The 21,405-nt window shown below is 43.6% G+C and overlaps 2 protein-coding genes across 4 annotated transcripts in view; both read right to left on the bottom strand.

The window, feature by feature from the left end:
* Positions 1-19,439, bottom strand: part of TMEM86A (transmembrane protein 86A) — a 38,029-nt gene extending 18,590 nt beyond the window's left edge. For all 3 annotated transcript variants that reach the window (XM_079987989.1, XM_079987990.1, XM_079987991.1), the window contains exon 1: positions 19,236-19,439. In XM_079987989.1, coding sequence (XP_079844115.1) covers positions 19,236-19,256 — 21 coding nt within the window. In that variant the 5' untranslated portion in view covers positions 19,257-19,439. The remainder of the gene's footprint in view (positions 1-19,235) is intronic.
* GTF2H1 (general transcription factor IIH subunit 1) overlaps positions 1-21,405 on the bottom strand; it is a gene marked incomplete at its 5' end in the record, with an annotated part of 324,820 nt that overhangs the window by 156,199 nt on the left and 147,216 nt on the right. The window lies entirely within an intron of this gene.

Raw genomic sequence — 21,405 nt, 5'->3', positions numbered from 1 at the left:
CATGATATGTAATAAAACTGTAATTTTAATCATATCAAAAAGCACAGTTCCTGATGGCAACATAGCATATCTTCTATATGTATTGGTATCGTTACGTTCAAGGATTGTCAAGTCCAAAGATTACAGTGCACAGTTCCTGTTGGCAATGCCATTTCAGGCTGATATCTTCCTTCTGCATCGTCCTACATCTTAAATGTGCAACAAGTGAAACTACCTTCTGCATCGTCCTATGTCTGAAAGTGTGACAAACAAACTAATTAGTAACAAAAGGCAGATAATGGTAGAATAGTTCTCAGGATACACCCTTGTGTACAACTGTGCATTGTAGTCTTTGGACTTGACAATCCTTGGACTTTACAATACCAATACATATAGAAGATATGATATGTTGCCATCAGGAACTGTGCTTTTTGATATGACGATTAAAATTACAGTTTTATTACATATCATGTTATATTATTTGCAGCTAGTTACGTGTGCATTGTGGTGTTCAAAAGCTGTTGAAGGGCAGCTTCAAGGCCCTTCATCTTGTGTTTTTTTATGGTTCCTTATCTTTGAAACTTTTATATGCCTGTTGTTTTAGTCCATGGAGTTTTCCTGGCAGGGATACTGGAGTGGCTTGCCAGTTCCTGCTCCAGGTGGATCACGTTTAGTCAAAGCGTGCTGGAGGACTCTTGAGAGTCCCATGGACTGCAAGAAGATCAAACCTATCCATTCTTAAGGAAATCAGCCCTGAGTGCTCACTGGAAGGACAGATCCTGAAGCTGAGGCTCCAATACTTTGGCCACCTCATGAGAAGAGAAGAGTCCCTGGAAAAGACCTTGATGTTGGGAAAGATTGAGGGCACAAGGAGAAGGGGACGACAGAGGATGAGATGGTTGGACAGTGTTCTCGAAGCTACCAACATGAGTTTGACCAAACTGCGGGAGGCAGTGGAAGACAGGAGTGCCTGGTGTGCTCTGGTCCATGGGGTCACGAAGTGTTGGACACAACTAAAAGACTAAACAACAACAACAAATCTTTGAAACAGATTAAGCAGTTAGCCCTTCAAATAGAGGACTGTCCTCTGTAAAGTAGGCCACACACCATCACCTCAAAGCTGAGGCAGCCCATCAACAGCAGCTTGTTCATTATTTACCACAACATTATTATATCTTTGCCACATTTTGATTTTCTGCCCCAGGCACCAAAACTTATTGAGCCACCTCCGGTGTCCTTTTTCCCAGAAAACCAAGCTAGCACAGAAAAGTTCTAATGCTAAAGGAAGACTCTGGGACTGAGACCTAATGAAGACTTTCAAGCTTCACAGCACATATTCTCCAGAGACGGTTCATTATTTATATCACAATCTCCTGTGAAAAGAACACAGATTGTACATTACCAAAGGAAAGAAACGAAAAGGCACTGTTTTATCAGGTTTCATGACATTCTAAATTTTGCCTTGCTGAGACTAGCAGGCTGAAGGAATGGGTAATGAGATACAGAGATTCAAGGCCACAGCTTCAATTAGTCTGATATTGAACTTTTGTGGTGGGGAGCAACCGGAGGGGTAATGAGGTGGAGGACCAATATGATCTCTATGCCCTTGAAGAGCACAGGCCATGTCAAAACTGCAATATATATCAGGTTGACTGTTTCTTGCACCAGTGCATAATATGACACATGATCAAATTTGGCATCCAAAGAATCTCAGAGTTGCCATTAAGTTATGCCTAAAGCCAAATTAAAGCCGAGTGGTGCTGCGGGGGCAGCTCAGGAGTAACAGCAGGCAGTGGTGTGATAAGGCCTCTGCAGAAAGCTCTGACTCAGCCTTTGAACAAGCTCCGACACCAAGAGGTGTCGGTCTTAAAATATATGTAACAAATAGATATATTTAACAGTGCATTGGCAATCCTCGCGTGAAGGGTTCATTGGCAGACTTCATGCCAAACTGAATAATGCAGAAGACGGGCTGAATAGAAGCACAACTTTTTTGGCACAGTATATTATATAAATATAGTCAGCTGGATACAAAAACACCCTAAGTATGGCATCTCTCGGAACTACTAAAAATTCAAGAACATTTTGCATTGGATGAGCAGGAAAATGAGTTGTGGAAAAGTAACCATGATTCTTGTCTGTGTGGAGATACCAGGATTGTGTACAGACCATTATTATAGAGGAGGGACAATCAATGCACAGAGGCAGTGTGTCCCGTTTCACGCACTGGAAAGTGCCGCCTTTGCCTGCCGTGCCACTCCTGCCGCTGGTGCCATACCTGCTACTGCCAACACTGCTTTCCACTCCCCCTGCTGCCTCTGCCATGGGCAGAGAAGCAGTGGCAGTATCAGCGACAATTTCAGGCAAGAACTCACCCAGTTTGTTTGAGATCTCATCCAAATCGCATGAGATCTCTCATGCTTGAGCAATTTTGGGCACGGTTTAAACCAATACCGGCACCCCTTCTGCAGAGGTGTCAGGGTGCCCACGAAGCTGCCGTATTGGGGGTTGCCACTGCTGAGGTAGCCACCTCAAATTTGCCTACTGGATGAGCTGACTCTGCCAATGTGATGTCCTTCAGATGTTGTTGAACAACATATCCCATTGGTTCCAGCCAGCTACATGCCCTTCATGAAACAGCAGCAGCTCTATGAGAAAACCGGCTCTGCAGGAAAACCAGAAAGGTGAAGCGGCAAATTCAATATTAAAGGGAACATGTTGGTTGTTCCTCCTCCAACTACTTTCATTAGGCCGAAACACAGGTTGCTTATATCTGTGAGTCATTTTCCTCACAACAGAATGGTTGACCCAGTAAATATGACTTTAAATAATTTCATTAAGCAAAATGATCCACAGCCTTCGGTTTACAGGGTGTAGAAACATATCAAAATGTACCAATTATCTTATTAACCTGCCTACACACTGCGAACATAAAAACAACCACCTCCTTAATCTCCTTGTGTCCCTGGGTTTCGTATCACACTCTGGAGCATCAACAACTGGGCTGAGAAATGTTTCGGGGAAGAGCTACTTATGCAACAAGGGTACCAGCTTTGGCCTTTACATAATTTTCTTCTTCCTGTCTGTGAAGTAGAGAGGCAAGTGAGGGCTTGATAATTGGGTGGGTTCAACTGCTGGGTCAAGAACCACTAGTAGGATGTGGCCTGATCCAAGCTGAGTTGCAAAAGGAGCACCACCACCACACAAATGTGTGTTAAACAATTAAGAAATGGGTCCCCAGGTGCACATTTAGGTTAAATGTGGATCCTGGGTCTGAAGAGGTTGAAGGTATAATGGTGTCCACACCATATAAAGTGTTAGTGGGACAAATGATTCCTTGAGTTGTTAAAAAGAAGAGGTTGTCCTCAAACTTCCTTATTCTCTCTCACATCTCTCTTGATTAACTCTTACATCATGAAACTCCAAGACGCCTGGAATTAATTAGTGGTAGATAAATCAGACACCTATTTCCTTGAACATGCTACAGCTAACCCAAGAAAAATGTCTTGTGAGCTGCTCACTCCGTCCTGATGCACTCTTCTTAATAGGTCAGCTGCCAGATCTGTCACAGCAGGTCCTAGCTGATCAAGATGAGAAATTAGTCCAGCAACAAATTATCCACTTCACTAGCCACAGCCTAATCTGTCCCAGATTCATTCCCAAACATCACATCCCCTCTCAAATTTCAGTAACAGTGAACCCTTAGTCATGGGTTGTGTTGGATGGTTTTTGAATGCTCATTCTTCCACTCCAGAGAAGTGCTTCCATTTGCACACTGCTGATCAGGAGTTCTCCTCCTATCATGCATCACAAGCTACTCTAGAGGATCTCCTGAACTTCAAAAGCACTTCTGTCCATAAATATGGAGGTCTAGAGAAGACCCTGATTCTGGCTTATTATTATTAACAACATAGTGTTCTACAGGCTATTGGTAGCAGAAACCAGCACCTTGCCCCAAAAGCTCTTGCCCTCTAAATTTTGATGATGGAGAAGGGCAACAAGGTGGGAGGAGGGAGGACAACAAGGGACAGATGTGAAGCAAAAGCAATCCCGTGTGTTATTTCAGCTGGAGATCAGGAGTGACTCCAGACAGACAGCTTCCTATATGGTAAAGATGCCAAAATTCACCAGGCATGAGAATGATCAGTAAAGAACATTTACACCATATGGGTAGTAATACAGATAAGTGAGCAACCATACCTTACCACACAATAAAACTGCTTGTGTACATTCACCGAAGGAGTGAAGGTTAACACCAGGATCAATGGGGGTTTCCAAGGTGATCTAGGATAGCCATTATGAACAGACTGCAAATTGATTTTTGCTTCCGATAGCTCCAGCATGCATGAAAACTGCATAAGACCATAAATACTAAAAATAGCAACCCTACTCTGTTGCAAACAGGAAACGATGGTTCTGTTTAAGATTCCAGCCAGGCTCCTTTCCCTTGCAGAAGACATGAGTCTATTATCTCTGTGAATTGCCTGGAGGGGCTTCTGCAAACCTGCTCAAATAGCTCTTTCAGAGCACTGCTACAGGCCAAATGAAAAGTGGTATAGAAATTTATCTAATAAATAAACTCTCAGGCCATGTGTATACTTGTCAACAAGCAAAAATTAGTAATGACCAAGGCTTCAGTCCTTGGAGAAGACATGAGTCTATTATCTCTGCAAATTGCCTGGAGGGGCTTCTAAGTAAACATTAACACTCCACTGAAAACAGAGAGGGCTCAGTTTGGTGCAACTATCTTTTGGCAATGGGTTCAATGGGACTTAGCTAAGGTGACTTCCTCCCAGTGGATTGAAGCATTTCAGTATAAACAAACAAATGAACAATTTTATTATTTGTACCCCGCCCATTTGACTGTGTTGTGCCAACCACACTAGGATGCTTCCTACAAATATAAAGGCATGATAAAACATAAAGAAAAAAGAAAGAAAAATAAAACATAAAGGAGTAATAAATGCATTAATTATTGCCCTTGACATAATTTTGCATGCTTTGCTACTAGAACACATAAAGTAGCATGAGTTCTTATGCCAGCCTGCATGCATTCTCAGTTTCCTTTCCACTATGCTCAGTGCCAGCAGCTGGGCACTAGTAGAAGTCCTCAAGGGCTCAAAAAGGCCCCTCACCAGAATGACCCAGCCAAACCCCAAGTCATTACCCTTCCCACTGTCTTAGCAGAGGGCGGGTGCAGGTGCTGTTTTTGAATGAGAGCAAAACTCAACTCTCGTCCATGGTGGCTCCCCAGTATTGTAGTTTGCCCCAAATGCAATGTGCCTACTTATACATCAGTAACACCTAGCCTACAGATCTATGCCCATGACTAAACAGCTGTCTGGAGACTCACCAGGTAGGGTGGTGAGTAGTGTTATGGTGACTGCAGTTGAATAAAAAAAATTTAAATATGATATCATTGTGGCTATTGGGGACACGGGTGCTGGGCCCACTGACAGCCCCATGCTGAGGGCTGCTGGAAGGTTGGTGATATCCTTGGCTTTTCTCCACAGTTTGACCCACAGTGCTATTTGTTTCCTAAATATAGATTTGTACTGAGGATTTAATCCACAAAGCAGAAATAGTTAACTAATCGCTAGCAGCAGCGTTGTGAGAATGAATTAGCAAGCACATTTGAGATTCAAATCCTCCTATTCAGTTCTAATATGCTTAGTAATAACTTCACACTAGAAGAGTATGACAGACATTTTTGGCATGGATGATATTCTCACAACACTCCCATGAGATATTGGGGTCACGGTGAATAGTTCAACATGGTGGATAGCTCAGTGAAAACCTCAGTGGTGTGTGTGAAAATGGTTGACTTTGAGGAACGCAGGATGGGGTGGAATTTGTTGCCTCCCTATATCCCTACTTCAGAATAAACTTGTCCATGACTGCACTGTAGCTAACCCAATGTTCCTCCTTCAGCTACTTTGATGTCGTGAAACATCTCACATTCTCCTCAAAATGGTACTGCAGACCCCAGCCAAGGAGGTGGGCTCCTAGACATTACAAAGGAACATTTCAGTGATGCATTTTCCAGTGATGTTTAGTTGTATCTTCAGTGGTGAGAAAAAGCATGACTCACAGACACTCTCTATGCACCATAGCTGGGTCCTGGCATCAGACTATGCCCTTGCCAGTATCTGCTTATTCTCCATGTTCAGAGCAAGCAGCACCTAAAATAAACACATGACCCTCACATGCTCCATGTTCCAGATATGGAACTGAGACCACAGGGACTCAGTAAAGATTAGACCCAGAAAGATGGAGAAGGGAAACTATAGCAGAGAAGAAAACGGAACGCTGAAAAGATAACCAGGTAAAACATTCCTTCTGCCTTCCACATTCATAAGGAAAACACAAAGTAATGAATTCATTTAGGCTCTGATACATTCTTCCAAGAAAATGTCAGAGTTTAATGATACAGGAAGCTGAAAGAAAAAACTATGGAGAACTTCATCTGATTGTGTTTTTCAGTTTAGGAAGATCCCAGTCACTCTCCCTCCTGCCCTGTGCTATGTTATTTATTCTCTCCCCTTCCCTTCTATCCTGCATGCTCACAAAAGCACAGCAAAAGCAAACAGAATGTTTCAGCTGCAAGGCTACATCGCTCCCAACCATATAGCAATGACGTTCCCATAAAAGATTTACAAGGCACTTCCAAGGATACTTCCTTGATTGCTTAACTCCTATGAGGAAGGGAAACTCGGGACTCAGCCATCTGCTTTAAAAACTTACAGTTATTGTTTATGGAGAAAATGTTTGTTTGGGGAGGGGGAATTTCCCAATACTGCATCTTTCAAGACATAAGCAATGAAGAAAAGAACAGGAATATTGTGCCTCTTGTATTTTCATCTCAATGCTGGATAAGTTTGCATCATCTGACAGGTGTTTCTTCTTCAAAAGAACCATCAGTTATGGACCACCACCAATCTCCAAGGCGACTCGTAGCAAGCAAGGTAGACAAAAACGCAATCATCATGCCTACTTCCCCCAGGCCATTTACAATCTTCTTTTATGCCATTTAATATTTCAATTCATATTCTGCCCTTCTTCATTTCCCCTATCCCAGAGTGAGGCACAGGTTAAAAAACCGAAGCAGCCTCATGAAATGATCTGCAGCAATTAAAGCCATCATGAAAACATCATGCAACAGGATAGTGCTACTATTTCAACCCATTGCATTCCAGTGTTTTCCGTGTTTCCCTCCCATTACTGCTATATTCATCCCTGATTTTACTTAAAAATAAAGTTGTAGTGCCAGCCTTCCCAGGATGGACTGAAGGTTATCCTTGCAACTGCCCTTTTAATTAGACATTTCCCCTCTGTCCAGTTCTTTTGAAGTGGGTTCTGCTTCTTAGATTTTCCCCTCCTAAATTGATTTCTTCCTCTTCACCCTCCTGACCAAGGCATTCAGTCAGCTCTTGTCCTCTGCTTTGGGTGACTTTAATTACTGGTTTCTTCTTTGGAGTCAATGCAGTGGTTAATTTGTTTTATTTCTAATTTATATTTAATTGTTTCAATCATGTAAGGTGTTAAACAGTTTCCTTAGGGAATTTATTTTATTTTATTGGGGGGAAATCTTATCCAGTTGAAACTTTTTATTAGAATTAGAAACCAAAAACAGAGCCATGGGTTTGGTTTGCGTTTTATAAAAGCAGCTTCAGGAAGAACAAAATCTGAAGCAGAAAGGCAGCAGGATTAGGTAGCTTAACCGCCATGGGGTTCATTGCTAGCAAAGTCACTTAAATAATACAGAAAAAGTCCAAAGAAAAAAGAAATCCTTATAATACTTTACTGAAGAAACAGAACAAAATGGTATATAGTGGTATCTCTGGTTACAAACTTAATTCGTTCCGGAGGTCTGTTCTCAACCCGAAACCGCTCATAAAATGAAATGCACTTTTGCTAATGGCATCTCCTGCTGCTGCTGGCATGCGACTTCCACTCGCATCCCAGGGCAAAGGTCGCAACCGGGAGCATCTACTTCCAGATTAGAGGAGCTTGTAACTCACAGCATTCACAAGGTGGATGGTACGTAACATGAGGTTCCATTGTATCATTGGGAGGGGGGAAAGATAAACAAAGAGCTTTTGTTTTTCTTACTTTAGGCATTGTACATAGTAGGGAGACATACAAACAAGCATACAGAGGAAAAACTTCCTCAAAACTACACAGCCAACCAGAGCATGTGCTAGCTCAATGAACATCATGTCACTCTGCCTGGTTACTAAGCAAGTCCTCCACCACCACCCTCTTGGTTAGTTGGCTTACCAATTGTTACTTATTCTGTTAGACAGGTTTGTTAAAGTGAGGTTTTCAAGTAGAGTTTATATACTATTAGTGAGATATAAGAATTATATATCAGAATTAACCCTGAAGTCACACATTGAATGATCTTCCAATATTATAAGCATGTGTTTGAGATCACTTAGAACCCAACTGCTCCACTACTCCAAATTATCTCCTCTCAAAGTTGTTTTATTTTAAAATTAAAATAACACCAAAAGTGCTGGGGCTCTAATATACACAGTTGGCATACAAAACCTGAATGACTCCAAGAACCCTTAAGATGTTATAAGGTTCCACAACTATGGTTGACCTGTATCACAAATATCTCTTGTGTCAATTAACTTATAACATACTTTCTACTTTGGTCAATTTCAGGAAGAAAAACAAAGTTCTACGATTCTGACAAGGGCAATGATAGTTCATCTGTGCTTAAGCAGTTTTACAGGGCCAAATTAGGTGTAACACAGAAGAGCCATGATTAAGATTTCCTGTGAGCTTGCTTTGTTTGTTTTCTTACTAAATTGCAAACCCATGTGGCTGCTTTGAGGATCAGCAAAGTAGCACTCTTTGGGAGAGGAAGTTTAACCTTTATTTCCCTTGTCCCCTTCCCCAGACTAAGGCTATGTGCACACTATAACACACATTTGAAGTGCATTCTCTCCCCAAGAATTCAGGGAACTGCCGATTGTTAACCAGGGCTGGCCCAAGACATTTTGGCACCTGAGGCGAACCACAAAATGGCACTCCCCTTCCTCCCAGGGAAGGAGGAAGGAGTGAAGATCACCAGGAACAAGGGGTGGGGGATAAAGATCTACATTGGGTCCTGCCATCCAAAGCCTCAGCTTGCCTCATGGGTAGGCTGGCCCAATTGTTAAGGATCGCTGGGAGTTGTAACTCTGTGAGGGGTAAACTACATTACCCAGAATTCTCTGAGGGGAAGAATGTGCACTTGAATGTGCTTTAATGATTTAGTGTGTAAACAGCCTTAGCAACAGCATGAAGCCGCCATTAGTTCTACTGAGGCAGGGAAGGTACAAATGCCATAGTTGTCTCCCCCTAGATGAGCACATGTTTTATATGTGCAAGATCCCAGGCTCCACAACCTTGGGTGCTCCAGGTGAAGAGGCTCAGATAGCAGGAGCCAATGTGGTGTAGCAGTTAGTGTGTCAGACTAGGACCTGGGAGACCAGGGTTCAAATCCCCCCTCAGTCATGAAACTCACTGGATGACCTTAAGCCACTGCCTACCCTACCTCTCAGGTTTGTTGAAATGGGGGAGGAAGAGAACCATGTATGCCATCACTTTGAGCTCCTTGGAGAAGGTGGGATGTAAAGGAAATAGAATAAATTAAATTAAATAAGGCTGGGGAAGATCTCTGCCTGAAACCACCAAGAGCTGCTGTGGGTTGGAGTAGCTGGGAGTAAAAAACCAACATTTTTGGCCTTGATGAATGGCCTATGTTCTCACTCAACTCCCTTTCCTTAGGGACATCATGTACATGTTCCCATATTCTTCAGAGTATTTTTTCCCTCTTAAGAACCATGGGAGAAGCAGTGTGCTTTGTAACAGGTAGATAAGCATCATAAGATGGCCTAAACAAGATCACACTTCCTTTCTCAGGCCAACAAACTAGCCATTCCTGTGTGCCAACTATTCCACCACCTTTAGCCATGGATTAAAAGGTAGGAATGCCAGCTCTTTGGTGTCAACACACTGTTGCCCTACTGCAGCAGAAGCAGTGCAGCACTCATACTCTCATTGTTCTCATGTATTTTTGCAAACAAAAAACAAATCTGCCCTAGTTACAATCAGCTAAAGCCACGTCCCCTGAATTAGCAGCAGGACAATATGAAGGGACAGTTGTTTTCAGCAAAAGTTCCTTTCACAAAGCGGTTAAGCCGGCAGGGTAATCCCTTTTCAGTGCCACTCAGCTGGTGATGAAACCTTAAGGCAGTGCCAACTGAGAAAGGATAGAATTAAGCATCAACTATTCACTAAAAAGATGTTCTCCAGTGTCCTTTGAGTGGTGATGCCTTGCTTTCTGCTTTCTAGCAGAGGGGCCTTTGGGCAGCTTTGTTCCCAATCTGTGTCCCAAAGAATTTCTGAAACCCTCTCTCAAAGGAAATCTACTTTCCTTCCATCTTTTTCACTGAAAGGAAATCATCTAAAAAGCAAGCAGCATAATGCACCAAAAACAGATATGGATTTAGTGTCAACACCAATAAAGGCTAGTTGATGGTTTTGAAATCTCTGGGTAGTAATCAATGCCTGATACTTGCAGGGTGCTATGACACCAGAACTCCTCTCACATTTCATCTTCTGTTTGTCACTCAGTGGCCTCATTTGCACATAACATTAAACCTTCGCTCAAATTAACTGTGGTTAAATGTGAATTTGCAGTATTCTGGTGCATTCTGAAACTGGGGATGCTTTGCTCCTGCCTCAATGCTGAATCACTGCTGGGAAACACAGAATCATAGAATTGTGGAGATAGAGGGTCCCCAAAGGGGCATCTAGTCCAACCAAATGCAGTGGTCTGGCACCGTGTGATATCTGAACCCGGCTCATTATTTCTTTCCCCCAACAAATCATGAGCAGCAAGTCAAGAACAAGGCTTGGTTACTCTTCAGGGTTTGCTTGCAGAGAAACAAACCCAAATCCCTCCCCCCACCCCCCCACCCCCCGGGAAGGAAAGTTATGGAGACAAATTACAGTATCTGTTTGCGCTTTAACTTGCACACCTGCCAGAAATAGCCTGCAGATTTTTGTAGCATAAATGAGAGCTAATGAGAGCAGGGATGGGGAACCTGTGGTCTTCCAGATGTTGTCCGACTCCCAACTTCTATCCATCCTAACTGACATAGTCACTGGTGAGGGATGATGGGGGCTGCAGGTCAACAACATTCAGAGTGCCTTGGGTTCTGCATCCCAGCTATAAACAGTTAGAAAGAATATATAGGTTACACTGCAGGGAGTATCTTTAGTTATTAATGCCAGGGAGCAATGATCCACATATCCTTCAATTTTGACTGAGTATAGCACAGAAGTAATTAGACTCCATGTTAATCTAATCCTATTTGTAACTGCTATTGCAACAAACCACATGCTTAACAGTGCAATCCAACGCATGCTGACTCAGAAGTATTGAGTCCAGTGGGACTTATTCCCAAGTAGGTATGTAGGATGAGTGGGATGAGTCTCATGACTGGAATGTAGAAATTGAGGAGTATACAACCTGCTCAAAAGGAATAGACCAAACAGGAAGAGAAGAGGAGTAGCATTATATGTAAAGAATGTGTACACTTGTGAAGAGATCTATGACCCAGAGCATGGAAGGCAGATTTGGGAGTATACAGGCAAAAACTGTAAGAGAGGGAACGGATTCCGTTCTGCTTCCAAGGTACGACTGTACATGCAAAAAGGACCTAGGGTGTCTTAGTTGGCCACAAGCTTAAAATGAGTCAACAGTGTGATGAAGCAACACAAAAAAATCTAATGCTACTCTAGGCTGCATCAACAGAAGTCTATTGTCCAGATCAAATGAAGAAATAGTACCGCTCTATTCTGCCTGGACTCCTGCATTCTGGGTGCCACAATTTAAGATGGATATTGACAAGCTAGGACATGTGCAAAGGAGAGTGATCAATATGATAATGGGTCTGGAAACTGCGCCTTACGAAAAACAGTTCAGGGAGTTGGATATGTTTAGCCTGGGAAAGAGAAGACTGAGAGGAGATATTACAGCCATCTTCAAACAGCTAAAGGTTTGTCACATGGAAGAGGGAGCAAGCTTGTTTTCTCTTGCTCCAGAGGGGAGAACCAGAACCAGTGGATTCTAGTTAAAGGAGGTTCCAACTAAACATGAGGAAGAACTTTCTGGTAGTAAGAGCTGTTTGTCAGTGGAACAGACTCCCTTGGAAGGTTTCCTTGGGGGGGGGGTTAAGCAGAGGTTGGATGGCCATCTGTCATGGATGCCTTAGCTGAGATTCATGCACTGCAGGGGGCTGGACTAGATGACCCTTCCAATTCTACAACTCTATGGTTCTATGAATAGAATTGCTTCTGGAAAAATCTCTCCCATTGAAATTAGTGAGAATTTAAAGTATTTAGCTTTCCTGCATTATTAGAAGAATTAAAGCATATGTTATTAAAGGATAAATAAAGGAAATGACATAAATATGCATAAACATCTTATTTTTACAAAATGCAATTCTTCTAAGAGCAGAATTGGGCATTTCAAATGCACTGCTAGTCATAAACTGCACAGCCTACGATAATAATAGCCTTTCATGTTGTTGTTGTTGTTGTTGTTGTTGTTGTTGTTGTTTTAAAAAATACTATAAAGGTACGTTCACATTCACATCAATTGTATAAGTAACAAGCATGGTGATTTAGGCTCCAAACCCTGCAGTGCTGCTGAATGCTCTGACTGGCTCCTCCAGCCTCTCATGAAAGGAGATACTCTGAACCAGAAGAATCAGTCTAAGATCTGACTGCAGCATTTAGTGTACAAGGAACCCTCACTAGCGTCTGCTGGGGAAGGAAGGGAACTGTCAGCTTATTGAGAATTAGAGAACATGGAGAACTGAAACTACAGACTCCAAATGTGCAAACACACACACACACACACACACACACACACACTTCATTTTAAATAAAATAAGGTGTTATGAGTGCAGTTGTGAAATTGTGAACAGCCAGAAACTTATTGCAGCAGAAGAAATTGCTTTGAAAGAAAGGGGGTAAGGACAACCATGGAGAGTAGCAGAAATAAGCAGGAACTTTGCTGTAACCGAACTTACTTCTGAGTAAACCTATAGTAAGAGGGGGCAGGTATTGCCAGGATTTTATTTATTTAGCTATTTTCAAACACTTCTATACACCCAACAATAATAGAAAAAATCATGAACAGCATCATCATCATCATCATCATCATCATCATCATAATTTATTACGTACTTATACCCCACCCATCTGGCCAGGCCTCCCCAGCCGCTCTGGGCAGCTCCCAACAAAATATTAAAAACACGATAAAACATCAGTCATTAAAAACATCCCTAAACAGGGATGCCTTCAGATGTCTTCTAAAAATCAGATAGTTGTTTATTTCCTTGACATCTGGTGGGAGGGCGTTCCACAGGGCAGGTGCCACTACCGAGAAGGCCCTCTGCCTGGTTCCCTGTAGCCTCACTTCTCACAGTGAGGGAACCGCCAGAAGGCCCTCAGCGCTGGACCTCAGTGTTCGGGCTGAACGATGGGGGTGGAGACGCTCTTTCAGGTATACTGGACCAAGGCCATTTAGGGCTTTAAAGGTCAGCACCAATTGTGCTCAGAAACGTACTGGGAGCCAATGTAGGTCTTTCAGGATCAGTGTTATATGGTCTCAGCAGCCACTCCCAGTCACCAGTCTACCTACCACATTCTGGATTAATTGTACTTTCCGGGTCACCTTCAAAGGCAGCCCCAACATAGAGCGCATTGCAGTAGTCCAAGTGGGAGGTAACTAGAGCATGCACCACTCTGGCAACACAGTCTGGTAGGTAGGGTCTCAGCCTGCATCCTAAATGGAGCTGGTAGACAGCTGCCCTGGATGCAGAATTGACCTCCAGAATGACTCCCAGGCTGCATACCTCATCCTTCAGGGGCACAGTTGCCCAATTCAGGATCAGGGAGTCCTCCACATCTGCCTGCCCCCTGTCTCCAAAAATAGTACTTCTGTCTTGTCAGGATTCAACCTCAATCTGTTAGCTGCCATCCATCCTCCAACCACCTCCAGACACTCACACATAAACTCAACAAGAAAATTACATCCATAAAACAAACACAATGTATATCACAAATCAGCATGGCTGGATCATCTCTCAGGGAAAGCCAGGCTTAACAGGTGACTTTTAAGCAGGTATCTAAATGTCAATGGTGTAGGTACCTGCCTGGTGTTCATTGGAAGGGCAGGTGCCAGCACACTAAAGCCCAAGGTCTGAGATATAAAGAACTATGGCAGGATACAGCACTATCAAGAGTATTTTCATACTATAAAAATAGTATCTCTCCCAAGACTCAAAGTGTGGAAGCAAATTCATAAAATGGTACAAGGTCTATCTATTCTTTTTCAAAGTGCCAGTGTAAGTCCCATTACATTTCAAAGTATCTTAGTTTGGCTAGATTGTTCCAGCAGGGCTTGTCTGAAAAGTTATTTTAACTATCTACTGTCCCTAGAGATATTTGGGGTACTGAGCACAGTTTTCAGACACCTAATAAAAATGAACGATTAAATAAGCCTTCAAGGACTTTTGGACATTACAGTTGCCAAATCTGTTTTACCAGAAAATATTCAGTTCGGTCCTCTGTATGCTTTATTCAAAAATAAGTCATACTGTTCTGCTCTGTGATGCCAGCTCTGTAGCTGGTAAATGTCTTTGTGGTCTAAAAGTTGGTCAGTAAAAAGAGCAAGAGATCTAACAGAAGAAAAAATTAGGGACAAGAATAGATACCTAAGGCGGCCACAAAAATCTACCTGCAAAAAACTCCAGTTCCAGCCTACATAAGTCATGTTCAGAGAATAGAATGTTTTATAACCAGGTGTTTCATGTCCAGAGGAAAAGAGAAAAAAGAATTCAAGTTGCTTCAGGCAGGTGAAAGTTCAAATAGAGATAATCTGTACCTTTCCTTTATCAGACAGTATTTTTTTGGCACAATCTTCTATTGGTTCTAAAAGAAGATTGGCAATGAGGTAAAGGCACAGAAAAGGCTTTTCAGGCTCACAAGGGCCAAATCTTGGCCTGAAACTTCACTAGTAAAATAGGCTGCATTTCACTTCATTCCCACATTAAAAAGCATCACAGTGTATTCAGTTAAAGAAAAAGTATTATCTCCTTCCAATACACAGACAAAATAGAGGGCATTAATCTAACCTGTAATTGACAGGCTAAGAAGGATCTGGTTAGGGTTCCCAATTTTCATAATACAGGACGGGTGCTGTCTATTTATCTTTCCCTTTAAAACAAACCCAATTAAAGGGGCCAGTCAGCTGTCTGTCTGGCCCATGATTTTCATAATACAGCACTGGTTTTGGCAGTGCTGAATGGGGAGAAAACGTTAAAGTATGAGCTATGTATGTGCTTCAGTTTGTACAACAACAAAAGTTCATTTAAGGACCGCAATACCACTAGGACTACCTCTCCACATATGAACAGACCCAGACCCTGTGATCATCATCTGAGGCCTTTCCTCGTGTTCCTCCTTCACAAGACATCTGGAGGGTGGCAACATGAGAACAGGCCTTTTCTGCAGCGGCTCCTCATTTGTGAAATGCTCTCCCCAGAGAGTCTTGCCTGGCGCCTTCATTACATATCTTTAGGCAACAGGCAAAAATGTTTCTCTATAACCAGGCCTTTGGCTGATTAATATTTGTGGCCTATTAAATGTGTTTTGGGGGAGGGGGAGTCATTGGTTAGTTTTTGTTTTATTATGTATTTTGTGTTCTCATTTTGTATTTTTATATTGTGAACTGCCCTGAGATATTTGAACAAAGGGCAGCATAATAAATAAATAAATAAATAAATAAATAAATAAATAAATAAATTGCCTTATCTGTATCTTTTCAATTTTAGTATATGTGCTGCCGAAGTGAGCAAAACAAGCCTTATAATTAAGGCAAACACCTGTTCAGCTTTTCCTTGAAATATTCCAGTGAAGGAAACACCAAATTGTGCTTAAAATGTTTACTTATTTGTTACACCATCCCAACAGTAAAAAGACTTTCCTAATTTTCAAAATCTTCCTAAATTTTAAATTTGTCACTTTTGTCCTCCTTGCATAAAATAATGCAGATGATAATCACTGAGTCTTATAATTAAATTAATCAAGGTAACATGAAAACTACATTATCTTTCAGTCTTCTTACCAGTACCCAAGGACAAAGAGGTAACACTTTGTTTCTTTGAAGAGATAAATATTAACCCTGTGGAACCCCCTGCAGTAACTTCACCAGATCTCAGTCCCACAACCTGCTTTTGTGGCAAAGATCAGCCCTTGAATATATAAAGTAATAAAACTAAAGTCTCTTTTCACACGCGGAGAACATTTCCCTGCTGACCTCCAAACCACTCATCTGGAATTAAAGAGCATCAAGATCAGAAAGTGAGGCACGTAACTTTGAAGAAGTTATTAATCACAATTTTATTTCATTCCTATCCCACTTTTCCTCCAAGAACCTCAAGGAAGTGTACATGGTTCTCCTGCTCTCATTTTATCCTCAGGGCAACCCTGTGAGGTAGGCTGGTCTGAAGGGCAGTGACTGGCCCAATATCAAGCCAGTGAACTTTGTGGCTAAGCAGAGAATTGAACCCTGGTCTCCCAAGGCCCAACACTCTAGCTCAGCCTTTCTCAACCTTGTGCTCCCAAATGTTGTTGGACTACTATTTCCATCATTCCCCTGCTGGTCATGGATGATGGGAGTTGTAGTCCCACAACATCTGGTGATCCAGGGTTGGGAAAGTCTGCTCTCACCACAACAGCACACATCCTCAAGTGCCCAATGAGTGAAGTCACTACAATACCTGTTTTAATTTCATTTGGAATGAAATGCCTGTTGTATTGCGGTTAGGTAAAGGTAAAGGGACAGGGATGCAGGTGGCGCTGTGGGTTAAAGCCTCAGCGCCTAGGGCTTGCCGATCGAAAGGTCGGCGGTTCGAATCCCTGCGGCGGGGTGCGCTCCCGCTGCTCGGTCCCAGCGCCTGCCAACCTAGCAGTTCGAAAGCACCTCCGGGTGCAAGTAGATAAATACGGACCGCTTACCAGCGGGAAGGTAAACGGCGTTTCCGTGTGCGGCTCTGGCTCGCCAGAGCAGCGATGTCACGCTGGCCACGTGACCCGGAAGTGTCTCCGGACAGCGCTGGCCCCTGGCCTCTTAAGTGAGATGGACGCACAACCCCAGAGTCTGTCAAGACTGGCCCGTACGGGCAGGGGTACCTTTACCTTTACCTTTAAAGGTAAAGGGACCCCTGACCATTAGGTCCAGTCGTGGACGACTCTGGGGTTGCGGTTCTCATCTCGCTTTATTGGCCGAGGGAGCTGGCGTACATGTGGCAAGCATGACTAAGCCGCTTCTGGCGAACCAGAGCAGAGCTCGGAAACGCCGTTTACCTTCCCGCCGGAGTGGTACCTATTTATCTACTTGCACTTTGATGTGCTTTCGAACTGCTAGGTTGGCAGGAGCAGGGACCCAGCAACAGGAGCTCACCCCGTCACAGGGATTCGAACTGCCAACCTTCTGATCGGCAAGTCCTAGGTTCTGTGGTTTAACCCACAGCGCCACCCGTGTCCCGTATTGCGGTTAGGACAGACAAACTAGATGGATGCATGCAGAAGGTCCCAGGTAAGGCTGGGAGAGGCTCTTGCCTAACACCTTGGAGAGATGCTGGTGGTCAGTGTAGGAAATACTGCTCTTGATGCTTCCTATGTTCCTACATAGGATCAGGGGTTTTTTCAACTGGAACTCAATGGAACTCTGCCCCAGGTGGGTACCATGGGTGTAGCCAGGATTGGGGAGGGGGGGCAGAACCTCAGTTTGCTATGTATTTTTATTGATTTTTATCGAGGGGAGCAGCTGCCCCCCTTGGCTACACCCATGGTGGGCACTATTGCCATTATAAGAGAACAAGGGAGGTGTTCATGGTGAGCTCTGGCACCTTTTTTTCTAGAATAATAGCACTGCAAAGGATTATTCTATTTTATCCTCACAACAGCTCTGTTTACTAGAAATCCAGTAAGCATCATGGGTAGCAATGGATTTGAACCCAGGTCTGTGTCCTTCTAGCATGCTTTTGACTACATCACTCTGCTTCAGCAACCTATCTATCAGTCAGTCATAGCTGCGTTCATTCCAGATTAAAATTCTGCTACATATATACACACACATATGTAGAGAGAGTGAGTGAGTGAGTGAGTGAGAAAGATTTAGATATACCTATAGATCTACCTATTTTTTTTTTTTTATTTTCAAAACATCTTCAGCAGTCTAAATAGCATTCGGACAAAGATGTTTATTAGCTGCGGAGTGGGCAGGGGGCGGGGAGAAGCAAAAATAAAGCTTGCTGATTTCTCTGCACTGTTGTTCCTCGATCCCAGAGGGCACCCACCCGGGGATCAGAAATCCGTACTGTAATGGGAATGGCACATGCCTTACACACGCGCATATATATGGGCCATGCAAGCACACACAGGCAGGCAGATTGGCAGCATGGTGCCATCCTCCAGCAATTCCGGAGCAAAGCAAGTCGAGGGGGGGCGGCGAGGGGGGAAAGCGCCAGAGAAAGGGGGAGGTGAACTGGAATCCCTCCCACCCGCAATCTTCTCCATCAATCAGACGGTGCCTTGCCGGCAAGCCCCAAGGAGCGAAATCAACAAAGTCACGCTTCCTAGTCACATGCCCAATGTTTTCATCCTATTGACTTTTGGCAGGGTTTCCTCCTCTTCCCCACGCCCCCACACCGCTTGCTATGTAAAGCAACGACCGATCCGGTCGTGATGTCTCTCTTCCCCCTTTCCAATCTCTACCCCCCCCCCTTCTTCCACCGCCATCACAGCCACATTTTGCTACCAGCAACGGAGGGAGGCGGGAGGAGAGAGTAAAAAAGAAAAAGGGCAAGGAGGTGGAAGTACTACGGGGTGGCGGGGGACTACTGTAGGAGCCGGCACAGATGATGGGGACAGGATTCCCAGCGTAGGTCAGATGCTCTCTGGCAGCGGCTACCTGTCCAAATAAAAACCCCGAAGCGATTGTGAAGTCGTCAGCCGCGAATCTGCAAGGCTCGCTTCGCGAGGCAGCAATTATTGCAATCTTGACACTTGATTTTATACTTGCTGGGGTGTGTGTGTGTGTGTGTGTGTGTGTGTCGTCCCCCTTTGCTCTCCCCACCCGCCTTGCAGTTACTAAAAAGCTGGCTGTTGGAACTCACCACTGTCACCGGCGACACCATATTTGCCGAGGAGGCTTCTCCCGCAATCCTTCCTTCGCCTTTGTTTATAAAGCTGGATCTGACTCCGGGGTGCCCAGAGCTTCCCCTTTAAATAGGACCCGGACTGTATCTATTTCTCTCAATGCAGATTGTTTTCTCGGTTCTTTTTTAGAACGCAGTGACGTCACAATAGCTGGAGCGAATGCGCGGAGAGAAGGGAGCTGGGGGCGGCACCTCAGCGTGCGCGTTCCCTCCCCTCCTCCGGAGAGATAACTTGCTGGTGAGCAGACCCCAGGCCCCTCTCTCTCTCTCTCTCTCTCTCTCTCTCTCTCTCTCTCTCTCTCTCTCACACACCCACACCCACACCCACACACACACACACACACACACACACACCCCACCCCCAGAAAAATCGACTTTCTTTTTCACTGGCTCCAAATTTCTCCCATCGTCCCTTCAGCGGCAGTGTATGTCCTAAATTTATCCAAAGTTGGCGAGTACCATGACAAAATCAGCAACAGATCAAGCAGGTGACAGGCTGTGGGAAAGAAAAGTCAATCTACTAGTTTGGAAAATGCAACAGTCACTGAGGACTGATCCACGAGTGAGGGTCACGACGCAACGGCGCCTATCTGTATGCTGATTTAGTACGTATCCGTTTCCGAAGAATCCTAGCATAAACTTGGAGGCAGAGAGAGAATAATATTTTGTCTCCCCATCTTTATTTCCCAGCTCAGCATGTTTACTTACGCTCCTCTGAGATCGAGGAGCTCGCTCCCAAATTAAATTTCAGAAAGTTGGCGTTACAATTGCACATTTCTCCTGACAATTTCCATAATCTACTAATTGTTTGCTTCTTATGCTTTCATCTGACCCAGTACTGGAAATACATTTAGGAATGGTGCAAGATGTCACATAGCAAGTGCTGTATTAAAGCTGTAACCCTATGCATGCGTTCTGAAGAGTTTGTCCTATTGAACTCAGAATTGCTTTTAATAAATCATAATCATACATGTGCTATGGTCCTGTACTGAGTTGTAGTATCTAGATTGTTATAAGTGTGTATAGCTGTGCTTTGTTTGCATTATGTCCTGATATGAATTCATACCTGGCATCTTCAAGACTCACAGATTCATTGTGGCATTAGGTTTCAGCAACTCTGTTGTGATTGATATCTCTAAGTTTCTGGCATCGGTTACAACAGAGGGTGCTTCCAGGTGGAGGTTTATTGTGAAATCAGTGCACACAAGTTTTTTGCACTGTCAGCATCAGAAGGCCATCTTTTACTTTTTCTTCTTTTTTTACATTTCATACAGATTTACTTTGGAAAATTAGCTAAGTAATAACCCTTTATACATCCACAATAATTAGTTTGTTGAAGCTCATTATCACATTTTTGCAGGGTGGTGGTGACATTTTGATGGGCAGTACCTAGCGACAGAGGACGAGATGGTTGGATAGTGTTTTCAAGGTTACCAGCATGAGTCTGACCAAGCTGCGGGGGGCAGTGGAGGACAGGAGTGCCTGGCGTTCTCTGGTCCATGGGGTCACGAAGAGTCGGACACGACTAAATGACTAAACAACAACAACAACACCTAGCGGCATTATCCTTACTTCCATTCATGGGCGTAGCCAGGATTTTTTTGTGGGGGGGGGCAGGCCTTTTGTTAGGAGGGCAGGTCTTTTGTTAGCTGGTGGCAGAATCTCAGCTAGCTATGTATTTTTATTTATTTTTATTGATGGGGGGGCCCGCTGCCCCTCCCTGCCCCCCCCTTTGGCTATGCCCATGCATCCATTTACTCCTCACGTGAACACACAACTTAGCCATTGTGCTTCTGGCAACCCAAACAACATGAATCTGCCTATTCCCACCAAATGCCATTTGCTGAAGGCACACCAATATTATTATTATTATTATTATCATTATTATTTAAATTTGTATACCACCCTTCACCTCTAGATCTCAGGGCGGTTCACAACATAAAAATACAATATAAAAAACACAAAATTAAGAAGAAGAAGAAGAAGAAGAAGAAGAAGAAGAAGAAGAAGAAGAAGAAGAACCAGTAATTCCCCCCCACACACACACACATTTAAAAGGGTGTCAGCTGCTAATCAGCCAAAGGCCTGGTTGAATAGGAACATTTTCACCTGGTACCTAAAGGTGCAT

This window comes from Podarcis cretensis (genome assembly GCF_951804945.1).
Source record: "Podarcis cretensis genome assembly, chromosome: 1".
NCBI classification, from domain to species: domain Eukaryota; kingdom Metazoa; phylum Chordata; class Lepidosauria; order Squamata; family Lacertidae; genus Podarcis; species Podarcis cretensis.
Note: the sequence above shows the minus strand (reverse complement) of the source record. Positions and strands in the feature narration are given on the sequence as shown.